The sequence below is a fragment of the Spermophilus citellus genome (assembly GCF_964194105.1).
Source record: "Spermophilus citellus genome assembly, chromosome: 18".
NCBI classification, from domain to species: Eukaryota; Metazoa; Chordata; class Mammalia; order Rodentia; family Sciuridae; genus Spermophilus; species Spermophilus citellus.
In genome coordinates, this window is record NC_138200.1 from 65,938,671 (window position 1) to 65,956,554 (window position 17,884).

Sequence of the window (17,884 nt, forward strand, 5' to 3'; positions counted from 1 at the left end):
ATAAAATAATTAATAGCTTTATGATGATGAGTTTTCCTGAAAATGACATTGTTATATTTTAATCATTCAGGCATTCATTCCTTCCTTTGTTTTTTTTTTTTTTTTTTTTTTTTTTTTTTTGAGAGAGAGGGGGGAGAGAGAATTTTTAATATTTATTTTTAGTTCTCGGCGGACACAACATCTTTGTTGGTATGTGGTGCTGAGGATGGAACCCCGGCCGCACGCATGCCAGGCGAGCGCGCTACTGCTTGAGCCACATCCCCAGCCCATTCCTTTGTTTTTTAATATTTATTTTTTAGTTGTAGTTGGACACAATACCTTTATTTATTTATTTTTATGTGGTGCTGAGGGTTGAACCCAGGGCCCTGCACATGCTAGGCAAGGGCTCTACCGCTGAGCCCCAGCCCAGCCCATTCATCCTTTTTTTAAAAAATATTTTTAACTGTAGATGGACACAAAACCTTTAATTAATTTATTTATTTTTATGTGATGCTGAGGATCGAACCCAGTGGTAGAGACAAGCACTCTACCACTGAGCCACAACCCTCATTCATTCTTTCTTTTGTATTATGGAATAAAACCAGGTCCCATGCATACTCTCCCAATGAGTGAAATCCCCAGCTCCAGTCCTCTTTTAAAATGTCTACTCTCTGTGATTAATGATATCTGTTTTAGTTTAAGAATAACATGTCTTTGTCATCTTTTCAGATTTATATTTTAGATATGAAGCTGTTGAAAATGGGATTGAAAGGGAGAGAAGTATATAAGAAGTCAAATCTTTAACTTTTTCCCCCTAAATATTTAGTTTTTAATTATAGGTGGACACAATAAATATCTTTATTTTTTTTTAATGTGGTGCTGAGGATTAAACTTAGTGTCTCATGCATATTAGGCAAGCACTCTACCTCTGAGTCACAACCCCAGCCCAAATCTTTAACTTTTAATGAAGTTTAACTAGCTTCTTAGGTCCTTCACTGATAAGTATACACAAGCGTATGTTTGCATGTACATTAAATATTCATGCATGGAGTTCTTTCATTGGATAAAATGGGTGGGGAGAGCTAACTGGTTTGAGTAGGGTCCTGAAGTCAAGGGCTGGGGTCTGTCGGGGGCACTTCCATTTAACCTTGGCAGGTCTTTCACTCCTCTTCACCTTGGCTGCTTAAATTCTAAGAATTGTTTTTTAGAGTTGTGGAGGTAAGACTAAAAAAGAATATATTGAAAACATTGTATTTAGGTTGTATAGATGTAAGAAAGATTTATGCTTGTTTTCTTCTGTTTCACTTTAGGAAAAAGAAAATAAAGTTTATGTCAGATTTCATTTTGGAAATTGAATACATTCAATTCGAAGTCATTCCCATCTCTTGTGATCATTGATATCATTATGTTAAGGAATCTGAAGTCTGAGCCAGGAAAAAGTGAAAGTTATATTACATTGCCTGAGGCAGTAAGATGTATCTGTGTGTTTTAGGATTTTGTAGAACAAGCTCTGAAATTTAGTGTTTTCCAATAAAAAACATTTAATTAGGAAAAATGTAATCAGGTTTCATATTCCCTAAGTGTTAGTGTTGAGTTGTAACTTTATAGACTCTGCTAATGATCCATTTAAAATAATTTGTCTTTGAATCATAGGAAGACCTGGCAGCGCTTGCCAAGAACACTGCAACTTAACTTCTCTTTGTGATGAAGTATTTTAAAAATGATAAAGCCCAACTTCTGTTCCCCCTGGCTCCCCCATTTAAACAGGCTAGGCTGTCTTGGGCACTTCCTTTATCTCCTCATGCTTCCTTTTTTTTTCCTTTCCTTGTGTTTTTAACTTGATAAAATAGAGAATGCCCATTTACTTTACAGAAATGTTTTAAAATTCGCTAACGTCTAGTCTGATACCCGACATGTAGCATGTATTGCGAAATAGGAATGGTGCAGAGGTTCAGGTCAGGCCACACCTTGCATTTGCAGAAGCAATGGCTGTTTCTCATCAAAATCAGGTTTGCTCTAGAAATCTCAGTGTTTCTGCATTTATTTGGACTTTTTCTTCTTCTTCCTTTTTTCCTCCTCCTCCTCTTCCTCCTCCTCCTCCTCCTCCTCCTCCTCTTCCTCCTCCTCTTTTTTCTGAGCATGCATTAAAGTTTAAGGGAGTGTGACAAATGCTGTTTATTCACCAAAGGGCCAAATTAATTAATTAATTAATTTGACTAATTAACATAATCGGATTCAGTTATTCTCAATATTATAATTATTACATTTCAAGAACCTGCTTTATAATGACATATAATTATGAAGTAGTGACTGTTTGAGGGGTTTGTGAGGACTGAGTACTGACCCCTCACTTCCTGCACAACCCTTTGATCTCTATCTTATAGTAAAATAATTGCACTTAATTCATGCACCTTTTCTATCACAGGGCTGTAGCACAAATTAGAATCTGGCCCTAATTGTCATACGTGTTTTTTTAACTGTTAGGAAGTTGATGACGTGCATTTCTTTGCATGAGGCCCAGAACTGAAAAGCCCCAAATTAAGAAATGTAGATTGCTGTAATGTGACAGCATTCCACCCTCCCCAAGCCACACTCCTCTCGGTGAGAGCTCTGTTGTCTATGGTTTGCTTGTTGGAAAGCTTGCCCCTGGTAAGACAGGGTGGCCATTAGTTTAATGGATGTGGGTGATGCTAAATATTATTTTAATTCTTTAAAGGTAACTGGTAACTTTCTAGGACTCTGCTCTAGTTTATAAACCAAGGTGATTTAAAAATTTCCCCAGTGGGGAAAATGCCTTCAACTCATTTAATAAGCACATTTCCACCCCTTCATAATTATGTTGTTAGTGCTTGAAATAGGGAGGAAATGCTTGTTTTTCTTGTAGCCATCTAGACTCTCTGTGTTGGAGGCAACATACACTTTGGCCACCACTGAACAAGCCCACAGTAACCTAGTGCAGCTATAGGTGCGTGCGTGCGTGCGTGCGTGCGTTGAGGGGGGGAGGTTGTGATGTACAGTTAAGACTGATCTGAATTTGGTCTCCTTATGGGACTTCATGGGAGGAGTCCTGCCTCTCAAGGGTCCTTCCAGTGGGGAGCAAAACATGGCCACCTCAGGAGGAGACTGAAGCATGACCTTTGCCTAGGATGCCTGTCCAGGACTGGAGCAGTATTTTCAGACTTACGTTGATTTGATGTTAAATCTGAAATAACTAGATTTTGACTTTTTGTACTGTTCAGTCTGCATTTGTGTGGGGAATCTTAGGTCTGCTATGATTTTTAAAATTTTGTATTTTTTTAAAAAAAATTGTATTAGTTATTGATGGACCTGTATTTATTTATTTGTTTGTTTGTTTGTTTGTTTATATGTGCTACTGAGAATCGAACCAGCACCTCACACATGCTAGGCAAGTGCTCTACCACTGAACCACAACCCCAGCCCAGATTTTGTATTCTTATAAGTAGCTGTACAAATTAAAAGAGTGAACTTTGAACTACTCTTCCAGTTTTATTTTACTGTGTATTTATTGTATCAAGTTATCTTTTTATCCAGTTAACAGAGACTAAGGAGTATCTTTGTGTGGTTGAGATTTGTGGAATGAAAGGTGCCATGTGCCCAAGGGGGGGGACGGACCATTTTAGATATTGTGGAATTCATCCAGCATCGAGTAATCCCCACATTACCGAATCAAAGCAAATGCTAAAATACAGAACTTTGTTCTGATACATGAGATTGTGACATCCTTTGGGCATCGATGCACCTGAGCTGGATGGTGGTCTGTGATTGGACCCTCTATACCGATTCCTAGAGGTGCATTTGTTCACTTCCCTGGGACGCTCAGCCCTGGCTGCTGCTTGGTACTCCATGGAAACAGACCCCCTTCCTGAAAGCAGCAGGAAGACGTGTCCAGCATATCCTGAGCACTCAGACAACATTGCCTTTGTTGCTGGGCCATCCTGTCAGGGAGTGCTTCTGATGTCCGTGGGGCTGCCTCTGAGGGCTGAAGATTATTTTTTCAGTCTTTCCTCCCCCATGAAGAACAAAGTATAGGTGTAAAGAGAACTTTCTTCTGATATATGGGATTATGACATCTTTTGGGCTTCTTGATGAGATTTTTGTGCAGTTATTCAAAATAGTGTAGATAGATCTCCATCTCCAGGGGACACTATGTGTCATTGGCAGTGGCAGAAGGAGCAGATGTTAGGATGAGAGTTTGCACACTGCTTCTTGTGACTGAAGCAGGGCAGAGTCATGCTTCATGGTATCCTTGACAGCTCTGTGCCCACTGCTTTGGACAGACGCATGCCTCTACTCGATAACTGTGGTCCACCTGAAGTGTGGCATGTGGACTGGTCTCTGCTCTACAGGGGCCAGGTGCAGTGTCCATGTCAGCACTTGTCTGTGTGCTGAGTATGGTGCCTCCTGACCAGGGGACTGTACAGCTGCAGGTCCTGAGGTGTTGGCTTCCCTTCTAGTCACCTCTTTTTTTCCCCTTGCTTTCCTGTTTGTCATTATTTTCAGGGGCAAGAGCTTAGGGGTAGGTGTGAGGGGTTATCCGTTCTGATTGCCAAATTGTCTTGCTAAGAGTTCATCAGCCACTCAGGCAGCAGCTCCACAACAGCAGTGGGTGAGAGCTGCCAGGGAGCTCCCACCCCAGTGGGCCCCAGCCCCATCTGGACTTGCAGGCCATTCTGCTGCATGGATGTGTGAGCAGACTTGGAGAAGGGTTGCACAGAGTGATGGTGTTTTGGTTTCTGTTTGCTTCCAGGTAGCAGATATTTGTTCTTTCTTACCTAATTCCTTCTCCTAAATTTTCTTTTTCCACACATGTCATTTGAAGCATTCCCAGCTCTTGGACCAACATGGACTAGCTAGGAAGAAGTACTGGAGAGGTTCACAGTATGATCCTGCTTTTTACAAGGAAGTCTGATTGTGTCATTTGCTTTCTCTCAAACAAGAAACATGATGTCTAGCCATCGATTCATTTATGGGTGGGGCACTGTGTTTAAAAGGGAGCCATGGTCTCAGGCCCGTCTTTCTGGTGGGCTATTGTTCTCTGCTCTCTGACAATAGACCTGGTCCTAGCCTCTGCTGCTGTGCTGTGGTGGTCATGAAAAGAGTGCAGATGGTCAGGAAGAGTCATCTTCACTAGTGGACAGCAGAGGGTCTGTGGTCTCTGTGGTCAGCCACCAACAGCCCAAGAAAAGTAAAGAAGTCTGTGTCAGAAGCATTTATTGTAGCCAATTTCCATGTCTGTTAGAGTTCATTTAAAAATTTGGCCTCATTTTTGGATGTTTCATAATGATAAATATTTGAAAGCATTTTTATAGTGTTTTTTTTTCCTTTAAGGGAATAAAAGCTGATTTTAGATTTTAGAGACTCACTATGTATGTTATTCTAGTAAAAGTAATGTCAAGAGAAGTTGCATGGATAAAGGGTTTTAATGAAATGTTGCCTTAATGCGCAGTAGAAAGTATTGGGTTTTAACTTTCTGTTGAATTAAAATTTGTTTTCTGATTCCTTGTGCAGCTCCCTCCGTACAGCGGAACAGCTCTGTGTGGAACACAGGCTGCAGATGAACTGCCTGATGGTAAGCTGGTTCTCTCCTATTTCCCGACTCGGTTCTGTCCAGGTGTCCTTGGTGGGCTGCTACCTGCAAACATTGCTGTCCTCTGGTTCATGCTTTTTGAATCAACATTTCTTTGTAGTGTTAAGTTGTTGAACCACAGTGTAATTCATCAGTGAGCTGCTCTGACTGGCAAACTGGCTCTAAGGGGTGTGTTGGACCTCAGAGTCCAAGACTCAGGATTCAGCCTAGGGAATGGTTGTTTAGTTTTTTTCTTAAGTGTTCTCAGTGCCACACGTGTGCCATTCTTTATAGCCTCATGCTTAGGTTTCAAGAGAGTTTCCTTGTTTTGCTGCTGGGGGAACAGCAGGCCCAGGGATGTGTGGTCTTGGAGGGTAGTTTTTGGACATCTAAGGGCCATCTGGAACTGTTGTTCTTTGCCCCAGTCTGTGGTTGCCCTCTTGGGAATTCAGGGAAAGGCTTCATGTCTTGGTGTGCCCTTCTTTTGGACTTGGTCACAGGCCCTGGGCTGATGGCCAGGGATGGCACTTATTGAGATGCAACCATTTCCTTTTGTTTCAGCACCAGTGTTGAAATGCTAGAAGGCCCTGCAATCAGCACAGGCTGCTGTCTCAGGCTGAAACCTGTCTAGATCATTTTCAGTTCGCACTAAAGGCCCTTGCTGGCCTCTGAGAAGCTGAAAGAATATTATTTTTTGGAGAGCCAGGAGTTTTGATTCCCTTTTTAGTTAGTGTGGTAAGACTTGTGAAAAAAGATTTACCAAGTTAACCTTTTATTCCACATGGTAACATTGAAAGTGATTGTATCTAAAGTTATCCATTTCATAAGAAACAGTAATATAGAAGACTATAGGGGAAAGTGCACATTTAATATTAGCTGAGGATGGCTTTGAACTTGTGATTCTCCTGCCTCAGCCTCCAAAGCTGCTGGAATTACAGGTGTACGCCACTGTGCCTAACTGGTCTGTTCTGGGGACCCAAAAGCCTGCTGCAGCCTCTAGGCCACTTTTCCATCTTACTGCACGTGCTGGGGGCTGGGTCCTTCCTCCTGTGCCTCTGCCGAGCACGCAGAGAGCATATGCTGCTGCATGTTCTGTGCTTACAGATGCTCTGTTCTCCCTCCTGTGCTTTCTTCCTGGTCCCACACCCTCTCATCCACTCCCCCTTTAGGCTTTTGTACTTCTTGGCTTTCCTCCTCCATTCTCTACTCCCTTAATCCTTCTTTTATTCTACTGGAAACACAGCTGGAATATTGCCACCTGCCTGCGTGCTAGGCCCCTGTCTCTGAAGCCTCTTTGCTCTGTGTTTCCATTACTTTGGTTACTCTTGATGGGCCTGCCCCCCTGATGGCAATGGGTCTGCCTCCCTTTCAGCATGCCCAGCTGTGGGTGGCAGGGACATGTTAATTTCTGAATGCCTGTCAGCTGCACAGTGTATATCCAGAAGCCTGAAGCCCTCGGTGTGTGTGTTGGCTGAATGATTTAAGATGCTTTCTGCATCACTTTTTATAGCTCTGCCTTTTTAAACAGTTTCTAGAGCTCTTCATAGCCTCGCCTCAACCCCCACCCCATTTAGTTGTCCTCCAGGCTCCACGGACCTCTCTGTATCTCTTATTGAAATGACCTGGTCCTGTGCCTAGCAGCAGTCACAGCTTCACCTCACTCTCTGCATCCTCCTCCTCAGTTGGCTTGTCTGTCTCCTTAGTAAGTGTGAACTTCCTGCATGGGGACCTGGCCTTGCTCACCTCTGGCCTTCCGCCCCCTACCTTGCACCTCGGGCCACTGTACTGCATGTACTGTGCACCCTTTGAGAATCGCTGCCCTGGGATGTTGTCATTTCAGCTGAGCTGCTTCTGGTTCCTTCAGCAAATCTGCCTGCAGCACCTGAGTGTAGCCTTCCTGTCTTCCCATGTTGAAAACCATGCCCGCAGGCCTCCTCCACTCTCCCGACACACTGGGCTCTGCCTGAGCTTTCCACCGTGCAGTGCACTTGTGTCCACTGTTAGCATCCTTGGGAAGAGGAACTGTCCTGGCTGTGATTTTCGCCTTCCAGTGATGCCAGCCAAACAGTACTGGGTGGATGTCTTGGTGGTAGGGGTGGCACGTTGTAGCAACTGTGTCCACGCTACTTCCCCCCAGCTCATGTAACGCTCTGAGATTGAGAGTCGAGGTGGGGAAGGCAGTGCTCTGCTGGAAACAGCCTTACCTGAGCAGCATGCTGAGTCCATGAGGTTTTACAGCACGCACCAGCATCTCGGGGTTCCCTGGGTGGGTGTCCTTCACCCAGGCACATTCACCTCCGTCCACATAGCTTTGCAGCCTCACACATCATGGGTAGGTGATGCTGGAAGCAGAATGGACGGTCAGCCCCTAGACAGAATAACCATTCTCTTTTTAATGAAGGAAACAAAAAATGAATACCCAGGGATCAGAGGACACGGGCTGTCCTATTGGTAGCTTTAAGTGTAGACTTGCTGATAGGTGTAATCATGATCAGTGTTCTTTCCCAAGAACTTTGTTTTTGTGGGCAGGATTGCGCCCCTTGCCCGCCCCAGTTATGATACTAAAACAAATGGAAGACTCAGCTCAGTCGGCCATTAGGCACCTGACTTCTTCCCTCCCATTGACGAGCACATCATTGGCTTCTATTGGTCTGTATTTTTCTTCTTGGTGCTGGGGATTGAAATCAGGGGCGCTCAACCACTGAGCCACATCCCAGCCAGTTTTTATTTTTTATTTTGAGACAGGGTCTCACTAAGTTGCTTAGGGCCTCACTAAGTTGCTGAGGCTGGCTTTGAACTTGTGATTCTCCTGCCTCAGCCTCCAAAGCTGCTGGAATTACAGGTGTACGCCGCTGTGCCTAACTGGTCTGTTTTTTATTCCTAAAAAAAGACTTTGGAGCCAAGGTAAAACATAGTCAGTTTTCTCTAGTAGGATACCATTCTTGGTGCAGTGTGATAACTTTTCTTGAAATACGTTCCCTGAAAAAACATTGGCCCCTTATGCTAGACTCAGTGACATCTTCACTCTTGCATTAAAAATAAATTATAAGTCATGTGTCCTTTTCTTAGCTTCAAACTTAAAACCTTTTAGTCAAATAGAGAGTAACATTGATGCTTGAAGTCTATTGAAAGACACAGTTCTCATATTCAACCTAATTTCAGAGAAATGAGCTATGAAGATATGTACAACTTGTCATTAATGAATATGTAGATTATGGCTAACAGGGAGGAAGTATAAAAAAGTTCCAAAGAGATATTTAGAAGTCCAGATTTATCTGTTGGAGTGTTTGGAAGTGTCTTTGCCACTCATGGAGTTGATAGAGTGTGAATCCATTCAGTGGGCACTACATCCACCTTAGGAGGCCATTTCCATGTTTCCATTGAGGTGCCCGTGGAGGAGGCCCAGAGACAGTATATGCTTCTGGACGGGATTCTTTGTGTACCTCATGTCTCTGAGTTCTTGAGTCACACTAATTAGAGAAGCTGACGTGACAATATTTTGGTCGCCATGTCCCCCCCAACCCCCCAAAGTAAGTTGTCCAAAGTACATATTCCCATAAGCATAAAGTAAGGTGTAAGCAAGTTTCCTTTGAGGTTTGGTTGTTGTTTTGTGGTGCTGGGAATTGAACCCAGGCACGCGCTGTCCACTGATCCGCCCCCCAGCCGAGGTATGTACAAAACCAAAACTTTTTGTTTTAATTTAAAATTTTTTTTAAATGTTAAAATTTTTAAAAAAATTAATTATTGGTAGACCTTTATTTGTTTATTTTTTGGGGGGTCACTGGGGATTGAACTCAGGGGCTCTCAACCACTGAGCCACATCCACAGCCCTATTTTGAATTTTATTTAGAAACAGGGTCTCACTGAGTTGCTTAGCACCTCACTGTTGCTAAGGCTGGCTTTGAACTTGTGATCTTCCTGCCTCAGCCTCCTGAGCCACTAGGATTACAAGCATGTGTCACTGCGCCCATCTGGACCTTTATTTTATTCATTTATTTATATGCAATGTTGAGAATCGAACCCAGTGCCTTACATGTGAGGCAAGCACTCCACCAGTGAGCCACAACCCCAGCCCAAGACAGAATATTTTTTTAAAAAATGTTTATTTTTTAGTTGTAGTTGGACACAATACCTTTTTTTTTTTTAAAGAGAGAGAATTTTAATATTTATTTTTTAGTTATTGGCGGACGCAACATCTTTGTTTGTATATGGTGCTGAGAATCGAACCCGGGCCGCACGCATGCCAGGCGAGCGCGCTACCGCTTGAGCCACATCCCCAGCCCTGGACGCAATACCTTTATTTCACTCATTTATTCTTATGTGATGCTGAGATTCGAACCCAGGGTCTTGCACATGCGAGGCGAGTGCTCTACCACTGAGCCACAATCCCAGCCTGACAAAACATTTTTTTTAACCACAAATTTATTTTAACTTTTGTCTTCTAAAAGTCTTTTTTAGTTACCCAAAAGATTGAAGAAAAGCATAGTTTTTTTTTCATATCCCCATTGAATATAATTTTATAGATGTTATTTATTTTCAGCAAATTATTTATTGAACCTAGAAATTATACACACAGAAACACACACATTTATTTATTTAATTTTTTCTTTTTTGGGGCGGTACCAAGGATTGAACTCAGGGGCACTTGACCACTGAGCTATCCCCACCCTATTTTGTATTTTATTAGAGACAGGGACTCACTGAGTTGCTAAGTGCCTCAACATTGTTGAGGCTGGCTTTGAACTCCCGATCCTCCTATCTCAGCCTCCCAAGATGCTGGGATTACAGGCATGCACCAACACGCCTGGCTAGAAATAAAATATATTATAGATTTGTTGAATTAGGAAAACAATTTGAGGTTTCAGTTTTCAAAAATAAAATGAGTCATTATTGGCACTTTCATAGTTTATAGAGCCCTGGTTTTAACTAAGTGGCTATTTACTAATCAGTTTCTCTCCAAACAGGACAAGAATATCAGAGAATTGAGTTTGGTGTTAATGAAGTAATTGAACCCAATGACACTTTGCCGAGAACCCCCAGCTACAGTATTTCAAGCACATTGAATCCTCAGGCCCCTGAATTTATCCTTGGTTGTACAACTTCCAGAAAGACCCCTGATGGCATCGATAAAGAGGTGAACTACAGCACTGTTGACTGCCAGTGCCCAGTCTCTGCCCTCACTTTGCATAGCAGTTCTAATGTGGAGGCAGAAGTTTTGGAAAATGATGGTGTCTCTGGTGGTCTTGGACAAAGAGAGCGTAAAAAGAAGAAAAAACGGCCTCCTGGGTATTACAGTTACTTGAAAGATGGGGGCGAGGAGAATGTTTCCACAGCAGCCCTGGTCAACGGCCACGCCGCTTCAGCAGGCCCCACCAGCGTGGGTGCTGAGGACACAGGGTTTCTGGGTGATGTGCTCCCACCTGTTACGCCGAGGACTTGTGGCAGCCCTCCGAACTCCATGGACTTCATCAGTGACACTGTGCCTGACGGTCCTTTCCCTGGAGCATTGGACGGAGATGCCAGGACTGCGGGGCAGCCTAAGGGCTGCCATGGGACTGATTTTGAGCAGCCCTGCCTCCCTGCAGGTAGCCTGCTAAGGACAGCTGTGGCTCCGCCCTACTCTGGTACTGATACTACTGAAAACCTTGGAGTTGCAAATGGACAAATACTTGAATCCTCCGGTGAGGGCACAGCTGCCAACGGGGTAGAGTTGCACACTGTGGAAAGTTTAGACTTGGACCCAGTGAAGCCCGAGAGCGTGTCACCTCCTGCTGACAGCATGGTCTCTGCGCCCGGCACCATTCCCATTAGCCAGCCTGCCAAGTCCTGGGCCAGCCTCTTCCACGATTCTAAGCCCTCTTCCTCCTCACCTGTGGCCTATGTGGAAACCAAGTGTTCTCCTCCTACCCCATCTCCCCTGGTCTCTGAAAAGCAGGTTGAAGTCAAAGAAGGGCTTGTTCCAGTTTCAGAGGATCCTGTAGCCATAAAGATTGCAGGTACAGTTAAATAGGTGCAGGGTGAGTGAAGATGGGCGCACATCTCGTGGACTGGGGGGAGCAGTGGAAGACAGTGGGGCTTGCTTTCGCACTCTGGTGACAGCCGCAGTAGTTGATGTGGATGGGGGGAGTTTGAAAGAGTGCCTGTGTCTTAAACAAACATTGTCTGATAGTAAACCACACAGGAACACCACGCGGGGAGGGATGCCGGACCTTCACGTTAAGTGAAAAACAGTTCTTGTCTGTCATGAGTCCTTCCTCTGGTTACAGATCCCCGTTCCATTTCTTGCCTTTTGGTTGGGTAATTCAGCTCCCCTGCTGAATGTGTAAGGAGCCTGTTCCCTGTGACAACCGTTCTGCAGCTTCAGTGTGATGACTCCTGACTTGTACTCACTTTGTATTCTTTCTTTCTTTTTTGTATTTCTTAAGATGTAAGGAGGCATTTTGTGAATATCACATAGGGTTTTCCCTTTTTCAAAAATATTTTTTAAGTTGTAGATGGACACAATACCTTTTTTTTAATTTGTTTTTATGTGGTGCAGGGGATCAAACCCAGTGCCTCATGCATACTAGGCAAGTGCTCTACCACTGAGCCACAATCCCAGCCCAGTTTTTTCTTTTTTTAGTGACTACTTTGGTTGAGTAGATGGATTTTATTCAGAGTTTTAGCACACCTAAGCCAGCTGTTGACAAGAAAAGAAAAATTGAGTCCAGCCCAAAGTTAACATTTTCTTTCTACTCACAGTAAAAATGTAAAGTAGCCAGGCATGGTGTCAAATGCCAGCTACTTGGGATGCTGAGGTTGAGGAGGATCACAAGTTCTAGTTTGGTTTTAGCAACTTAGGCCCTGTCTCAAAATAAAATATAAAAAGGACTGGAGATATAGTGCATCGGTGAAGCACCCTTAGGCTCAATCCCTAGTACCGTAAAGTGAATAGTGCAATTCACAGGTTGGGTTTAAGGGGAAGGTAGGAGTCAGAGCTTCCAAGGAGCTGTGTGGTTTTTTTGTGCCTCAGCAGTACAGGCTGCTGCTTTAGGTGTGAGTCTGTCAAGATTGGCAGCCAGCTTTTCAGGCCGTTGCCCCACTAGCCAAATTGTAGGCAGACTCATTTAGACTTGTGTGCTTCTGCTTTAGCACTCTTGACAGCATTCAGTGCCAGAGTGTATAGTGAGCCAAGACAGGCACGCCAGATTCCACCACAAGAGAGCACCGTCTCGGATGGCAGTAGGATGACAGCAAGTGATTACTGTCTTTCTTGCTTTATTTTTAAAGAATATTTTATTTCTTCCACTATTATTTTGAATCATCTTGCTTTTCTGGAGGTTCCTTAAAATGAAAAAAAAATCTATAGATTAACCATCATTATTTTGGGTAGTTTATTTAATACATTTAATATATTTCTTTTAGAATATATATTTTAGAAATATATTGCAAGGGTCTGCTGTCACAGTCAGGATAAGGCATTGTAAGCCTTTGCATAGATTTAATAAGTCAAAAGTTTTTTTCAAACCTACAACAAAAATGTACATCAGAATGTTTTTAAAACCGTGCATTGTAAGTTCAGGGTCTTAAAAGCATTGTAATTATACTTTTATTCCTGTAAGTTACTTCACAAAGGAGCACCTTCCATCTCTGGAAATGTTCTCATTCTCTATTTAAAATAAGAAAGAGAAGTTCCATTCAAAAAAGCAGTCTGCTCAGTCATGTGCTTTAAAAGTGCTTCAGTATGTATTTGCTCCATTTTGTGTATGTTGGAGTCTGATGGCAAACCAGCTTTGCCAAAGACTGCGGGTAGGGGCCTGCCAGTTTCTCAGGTGGTGGCCGAGAGCTTGCTGGGCACAGTTCAGGTTGTCATTTTTTAGTAGGCATCATGTCTTCTTCCCCAGTAGATTTATTTTCTTTTTCTTTTTTTTTTCCACGTAAGCAGCAAAGAGGTGTTCATTGCGAGCTAGCTCAGTCCTCCACGTGCACACAGCAACTGGTGATACTGAGAGGCCAGTAGATTTATTTTCTAATGTTATTGTTCTGCTTTTGTTTGGGGGTACCAGGGATTGAAACTCGGGATGTGGCACCTGACCACTGAGCCACATCCCCAGCCCTATTTTGTATTTTTTTAGAGACAGGGTCTGACTGCGTTTCTTGGTTCCTCGATTTTGCTGAGGCTGGCTTTGAACTCAGGATCCTCCTGCCTCAGCCTCCCTAGCTGCTGGGATGACAGATGTGTGCTACCGTGCCCAGTCCTTAATATTATTTTGATTAGGCTAGTTACAAAGATGTGCTCACTCACTCTGTGAGCAGAAGTACAGTTCCTTTCAAACTGTCCCTTTCTTTGGCTCATGTTGTTGTCAGCATTGCCTTCTGTGAAATGACTCAGTGACAATGCTCACTCTTGGGGAATGGAGGGCTGAGGTAAAGTGGGACTGTTGGGAATTTTTACACCTTTACCATTTTCTCCTGCTTATGGATTTACTTTATCAGAATGATAAATAAGTCAGATTATAGTCCATCTACAACTAAAAAAATACACACACACACACAAAGTCAGATTCACTACCAAAGATTTCCTTTAATGGGCATATTTTTCAGTGTAGGCTTACTTATTTTAAGTAGCATTTAGTTGAATGAAATGCTCATCTAACTAAATGAGAATATGACTTGTATTAGAATCTAGCTGGTTCTACTGAGTTTTTTTAATGTTTATCATAAAATTCTATTATATTTATTAAATGAATTAATTTTTATTAATTAATTTATTACATTATTAATTAAACTTAATCATAATACCTTGGGAAAGAGAGAGAATGAAACAGTTCAGATACCCCATCTATTCTTTTTTGAATTATTTCAGTAATCACTGTTTTTGATCCCAGATTATTTCTGATGCCCACTTTCCTGGATCATCTCCTCTATCATTAATTAAATCTGCTTAGTAATTCCAGCTGATTTTTGTATAACCAGAAGTCAGATACAGATCAGGAAGGCAAATCCGTTGTACAGGAAAATAAGCATCATAGGAGGCACAGTGGTCCTGGGGATGGGATCCACATCTCCAGCTCGCTGGGCAGGTGCTCTGCCCTGAGCTCCACATGCACCCATTTGAGGCATTTTGAAGTAAAACACAGCCATTTGATTACCCAGAGACCATTTACCCACTTGAATGGTTTGACTTTTATCATCTTTTCTGTGTAACTTTGCAACATTTTGCTCCACTGGCTGTTTAAGAGGAAGAGATGTCCGGGAGAAGCAGGTTAACTCAACACTGGATGCCACTCTCTGAGTCTAGCGAAGTGTGCGTCTGAACAGAACAGGGGAAGGAGTTTGTCTCGGGGCTGGTTTATGTTGCTCTAAGAGCGTTGTCATTTTCCATTAGGAATAACTGAGCCAGGGGGCAACAAAAGGAACTTGAAAATCTGGGTAGCTTGTGTTTGACAGTGGCTGTGACTCAGGCTGTGTTCAGAAAGCATTGTGACAGGGTACACCAGGGGAGGGTGGTCTTTGCTACTGCCTCCTCCATTGCTTTCACAGAGTAACTGCACACAGGAGCTCGCAGCTAAGCACCTGCTTCAAAGCTCTGGGCTCTACCAGGGACACAAGTCATATTCCAAAGTAAACTATGATTAAAAACTTCTGCAGTACAAATAGAGCTATTTTGGTTTGGGTGTTTAAAATCACGCATCAGTGTAGTTTGTTTAAAGGCTGGGCAATGAGAGAGATGAGTCTGTATTCTCTAATCAGATTCCAGTGAAAGAGAATCAGGTAAAATGAGGTCAACTCTAAAAATATGCTGCTAAAGTCTGGGGCTTGCAGTGTTGCTGATCAGGCTGTTTCTGCATGGTGTTGCATGGTGGTTTTATGCCTAAAAGTTGTTGCTGAAGAGCAGCAGTCATTCCCAGTTGGATCTGCTCAGAAGGGTTGATTTCCATGTTCACGTGTGCATGAAGTATAAGTGAAAATATGTCCTAAGACTGTTTTGTTTTGATGGTTTATAAATCATATTATATACCTTCCCCTTCTGTGGGAAATGATCTCAAATACTTTGCACCCTTCTGAAAACTCTGAAGTAGTTAAAAGCTCTGCCCCTGTTGGCAGGATGTCACCCTATGGGTGAGAGGCAGCCACTGGCTGACTCCATGTGTGTGTGTCCTTGCTTATCTGTTACGTGTCTGTCTCGTGTACAAGTGACCTGAAACCCTTGACTTGGAGTTGATCTGTGGCCAATGGGTAGTGGGACATTTTGGTCACTTTGTTGTTCTCCATCTGATTAGATGACCAAAATACCTGTGTCCTTCCAAAGTGATGGTGATGAGGAGAAGAAAAGCACTGTAAGAATGTTCTGGAGAGTTACGAAGGTTAGCAGAATAGCAGGTCAGCATCAGAATGTGAATTTGGGGGTCAGTTATTGACCTTGAGAACCAGTCTGCACCTTGGTTTTTCATGCATGTTAATTGGTAATGTGACCTCTAAATCCTAATTTTAGGGAAACAAACTTTGATGATATCAAGGTTTATAATGCTAGTATTGTCATTGAGTTCATAAATCATTTCAGGTGACTCATTTGTAACAGCGTGTGAGCTTTGTATGTCTTGAGAAAACAGAAGGGATGCTAAGCAATTTGTTTTTTTCTGAGTGTTGTCAAATTTCATAAAATAGTTGAACTTTAACTCAGCCTTTTAATGAAGTGAACACAGGGGTTTCAACTTTGTATCTCTTATCATCTTTGGCATTTCTTGCCAGTGGGTGAACATTGACCTGGGCTGCCCCACCAACCCTTACCAAAAGATGGGTGGGGTATGGGAGTGTACCCCTGAAGTCAGCTCTGCAGGATTTCCATGGTCAGTGGCTCCAGCGGTGGGAATTGAAGCAAGGCTGCTGGAAGGGGTCAGTCTGCTCTTGTGAGCCGATCTGGAGTTGTTGCCCTCAAGGGAGATGAAGCAGATCAAGCCATCAAACCAGCAGCCACGATTTTGGAACACAGGTCCGTTTTAAAGTTTAAACTCCAGAGACACTCCCTCCTTCTTCTTCCTGGCCATCCTCCTTTCTTTTGGTTCGTAAGGAGACACTCCCTCCTTTCCTTTTGACTCCCATAACTACAGTGCCTCTTGGTTTTAGTCTAGGAATAAGATAGCAAATGGAAATGACGGTGTTGCTAAAGGAGCCACTTAATTAACCAAAGAGTGCTGCTAGAAAGTTGAAAGTGGTGCTCACCTCGCTAGTCCCCAAGTCCCCATCTTGGCAGAACTTGGTTTGGTAACTGGGGGTTGGCTGGCAGAAACCAGGATTGCCTTTGCTCTGAGTTCTCTCACTGTGCCACAGAGGAGGAGCTCACCAGCCCCTCCACGATGTGTTGGTGTCACACACTTTATGGCTGTTGAAGTTACTTGGGGAAAAGGCATGATGTGCAGTTGCTACAAAACTGGAACTGTAGGATTTGGGGATATTTGGATCTTAAGAGAAAATCCTAGACAATAAGGTATTTAGTCTGAGATTTTTTTAGAATCTGTCATTCCTTTTTGAAATGGAACTTTATTAATATATATTCTCAACATGTTCAAAACCTATAAGTTTAGGGAATTTAGCTTAACTATTTCCTCTTGGAATGCTGAAATTATTTTCTCAAACCTGTGCATGAATTCCCTTTTCTTTGCACCTGTATTCTGCACCTCCATGCAGGTGTTGTCTGTACATTTCCTTCCTCATGCCCTTTTGGTGCTCTGCACCTGCAGTTCATTGCAGGTGAGGAGTTAAGTGATCTGCTCTAGATTTAAAGTGAATGGAGTGGCAGAGCCTTCGTGGGAACCCAGGTCTTCTGGTTTGTGTGCCTGGGATCTTGCCCAGAGCCTCTCATGGGCTTTCTTAACTGTGAGGTTAAGTGAGCTTTAAAGTCCCTCAAGTCCTTTCTAGCAAGTTGGAGTGGAGTCATATGTTGACACCAGCAACCCAGATCTGCAGATGTTTAATCCACCTGTACTGCTGCCCCACAAGAACACACTGTGTGCCAGGCAGTCTGGGCCAGCAGGCAGTGATTTTCCTGCCTAGAGGGCAGCCCAAGGCACAAGATGAGAAGGGGGGGCCGGAGTGATCACCTACCCTAGGTGGGGAGGGCACAGGGAAGGCAGTCTCTTGCAACCAGTAGGGGTCGCAGTAGCAGATTGGAGACTGGGGACCACAAAAGCCACTGGGTGCTGTTACCTTGGACAGGGAAGACCCTGTTGAGCAGTAAGTATGAGGTTTTGTTCTGGAGCAGTGTCCAGCTGCCACTAATTCAGGACAGAGAGCTGTCTCTGTTGCTTGGAGAACCACGAGGGCAGCCTTCCGGGCCTT

At 43.3% G+C, this 17,884-nt stretch overlaps 1 protein-coding gene across 3 annotated transcripts in view; it reads left to right on the forward strand.

Annotated features, from left to right (window-relative positions):
• USP10 (ubiquitin specific peptidase 10) overlaps positions 1-17,884 on the forward strand; it is a 64,770-nt gene that overhangs the window by 24,229 nt on the left and 22,657 nt on the right. For 2 of the 3 annotated variants that reach the window (XM_081274055.1, XM_081274056.1), the window contains exons 3-4: positions 5,509-5,569; positions 10,531-11,562. In XM_081274055.1, coding sequence (XP_081130181.1) covers positions 5,509-5,569; positions 10,531-11,562 — 1,093 coding nt within the window. The remainder of the gene's footprint in view (positions 1-5,508; positions 5,570-10,530; positions 11,563-17,884) is intronic. The other variant, XM_081274057.1, reaches the window with a different exon arrangement.